Source organism: Macadamia integrifolia, chromosome 5 (assembly GCF_013358625.1).
Source record: "Macadamia integrifolia cultivar HAES 741 chromosome 5, SCU_Mint_v3, whole genome shotgun sequence".
Classification (NCBI taxonomy): domain Eukaryota; kingdom Viridiplantae; phylum Streptophyta; class Magnoliopsida; order Proteales; family Proteaceae; genus Macadamia; species Macadamia integrifolia.
In genome coordinates, this window is record NC_056561.1 from 21031799 (window position 1) to 21033323 (window position 1525).

Sequence of the window (1525 nt, forward strand, 5' to 3'; positions counted from 1 at the left end):
GTGGGCGGAGGGGAAATCTGTGCCACTGGCTTTCCCTGTTTATGTGATTTAGGATTGGGAAAATTCAATGCCTGATAACTGAGAATCAATAATATACCTGGTCTTTCAGATGATGGAGATAGGAGCTTCGATGATGATGACTTCGATAACATTGTTAACTCGGTAAGCATGAACCACCTTGGGCTACATTTCCTTTATTATTCTAATCCTTTCCAATTCTTTAAGTGTGTACGTTTTCTTCTCGCGTCCTTTCTCACTACCATACAGTTTGGCCACTCCAAGAGCCAAACACTGGATTTTGCTTGAATCATGTTTAGCAGTTTTGGCTTTGTTTAAAAGCTCTGCACTTTCAGGATGATGAAGATAAGAAGCAATCGAAGAAGTCATCTACAACAGGATGAAATACTCTTTCAGTAAAAAGAAGGAAGGAGAACTCGTTGAATAATTAGAGAAGATGACACCAATACTGGGTGGAACAGACGGATTTTGTTTTGGGCGTCATTGGTGGATGCATTTTGTGGCTTCATTGTGACTTCTGAGGTTCCCATGAGAGCCACATGTGGAGAGGGCGAGAGCCTTCGGTTCTTTGTAAAGTTGACCTGATTCCCTTGTTAAATTCTTACTCAAGCCTTTGCCTTCCTGTAGCATGAGCTTCCTTTGTTGATTCAAAGACATGGTATGTATTTATTGCATTCTCAAGGTTTAGTGATCTGTGCTTATAGATTCAAAACACTGATAAGAACCGTTTGTATTTATTGCATTAATAGTGTTAAAGTGGGTTTATTGGCTATGCTGTAACATTGTAAGTATGGTTTTAAGTATCTCGGATATCGATACGATACCCTCCGATACGTATCTTAAATTTAGCCAATCAATACGATACACACCTATACGATACATGGAATTTTTAAAATCCTTTCATATCGATATATATCCTACAATACATACAGATATGCATCAATACACCATCAATACACATTGATATGATACGATATGCCTCGATACGACTCTATGGAAAATATAAAATTGAGGTAAAATGTACGTTTCAGTATGTATTGGTACGTATCGGTGAGTATCAGTATGTATCGATCGGTACGTATCGATATATCGGCACGTATCGATATATATTGATACGTATCGGTGAGTATCGATACGTATCGGTGAGTATCGGTATGTACCAATACAGTGCGCTACGGTCATATAATGCCCAAGATGGGTAATTTTTCAGAAAAACACGATTTTTTGAAGGGTTTTTGTTACAAAGTTGTTGTCAATCATATTTCTCTCTAACTAAAGTGGAAATCAAGGTTGGGAATAAGGATTTTACATTTATGTAACAACTACAAACCTTGAATTCTTAATACGATACCCTCAATTTAGTGTTTATGGATAATACATGTTATCAATAGCTTTTTTTTAACAAATTCTTTATGTAAAAGTGTTTAAAAAAATGTTTCCTATCCATTTATGTGTGTATCTTTAGCGTATCTTAGTTTATCTCCGATACGATACGATACCTTTCAAT

General features: G+C 36.4%; 1 protein-coding gene across 2 annotated transcripts in view; it reads left to right on the forward strand.

The window, feature by feature from the left end:
- LOC122079753 overlaps nt 1-790 on the forward strand; it is a 13204-nt gene extending 12414 nt beyond the window's left edge. For both annotated transcript variants that reach the window (XM_042646462.1, XM_042646463.1), the window contains 2 exons: nt 110-162; nt 354-790. In XM_042646462.1, the coding sequence (XP_042502396.1) occupies nt 110-162; nt 354-401 (101 nt within the window). In that variant the 3' untranslated portion in view covers nt 402-790. The remainder of the gene's footprint in view (nt 1-109; nt 163-353) is intronic.
- The last annotated feature ends 735 nt before the right edge of the window (nt 791-1525 follow it).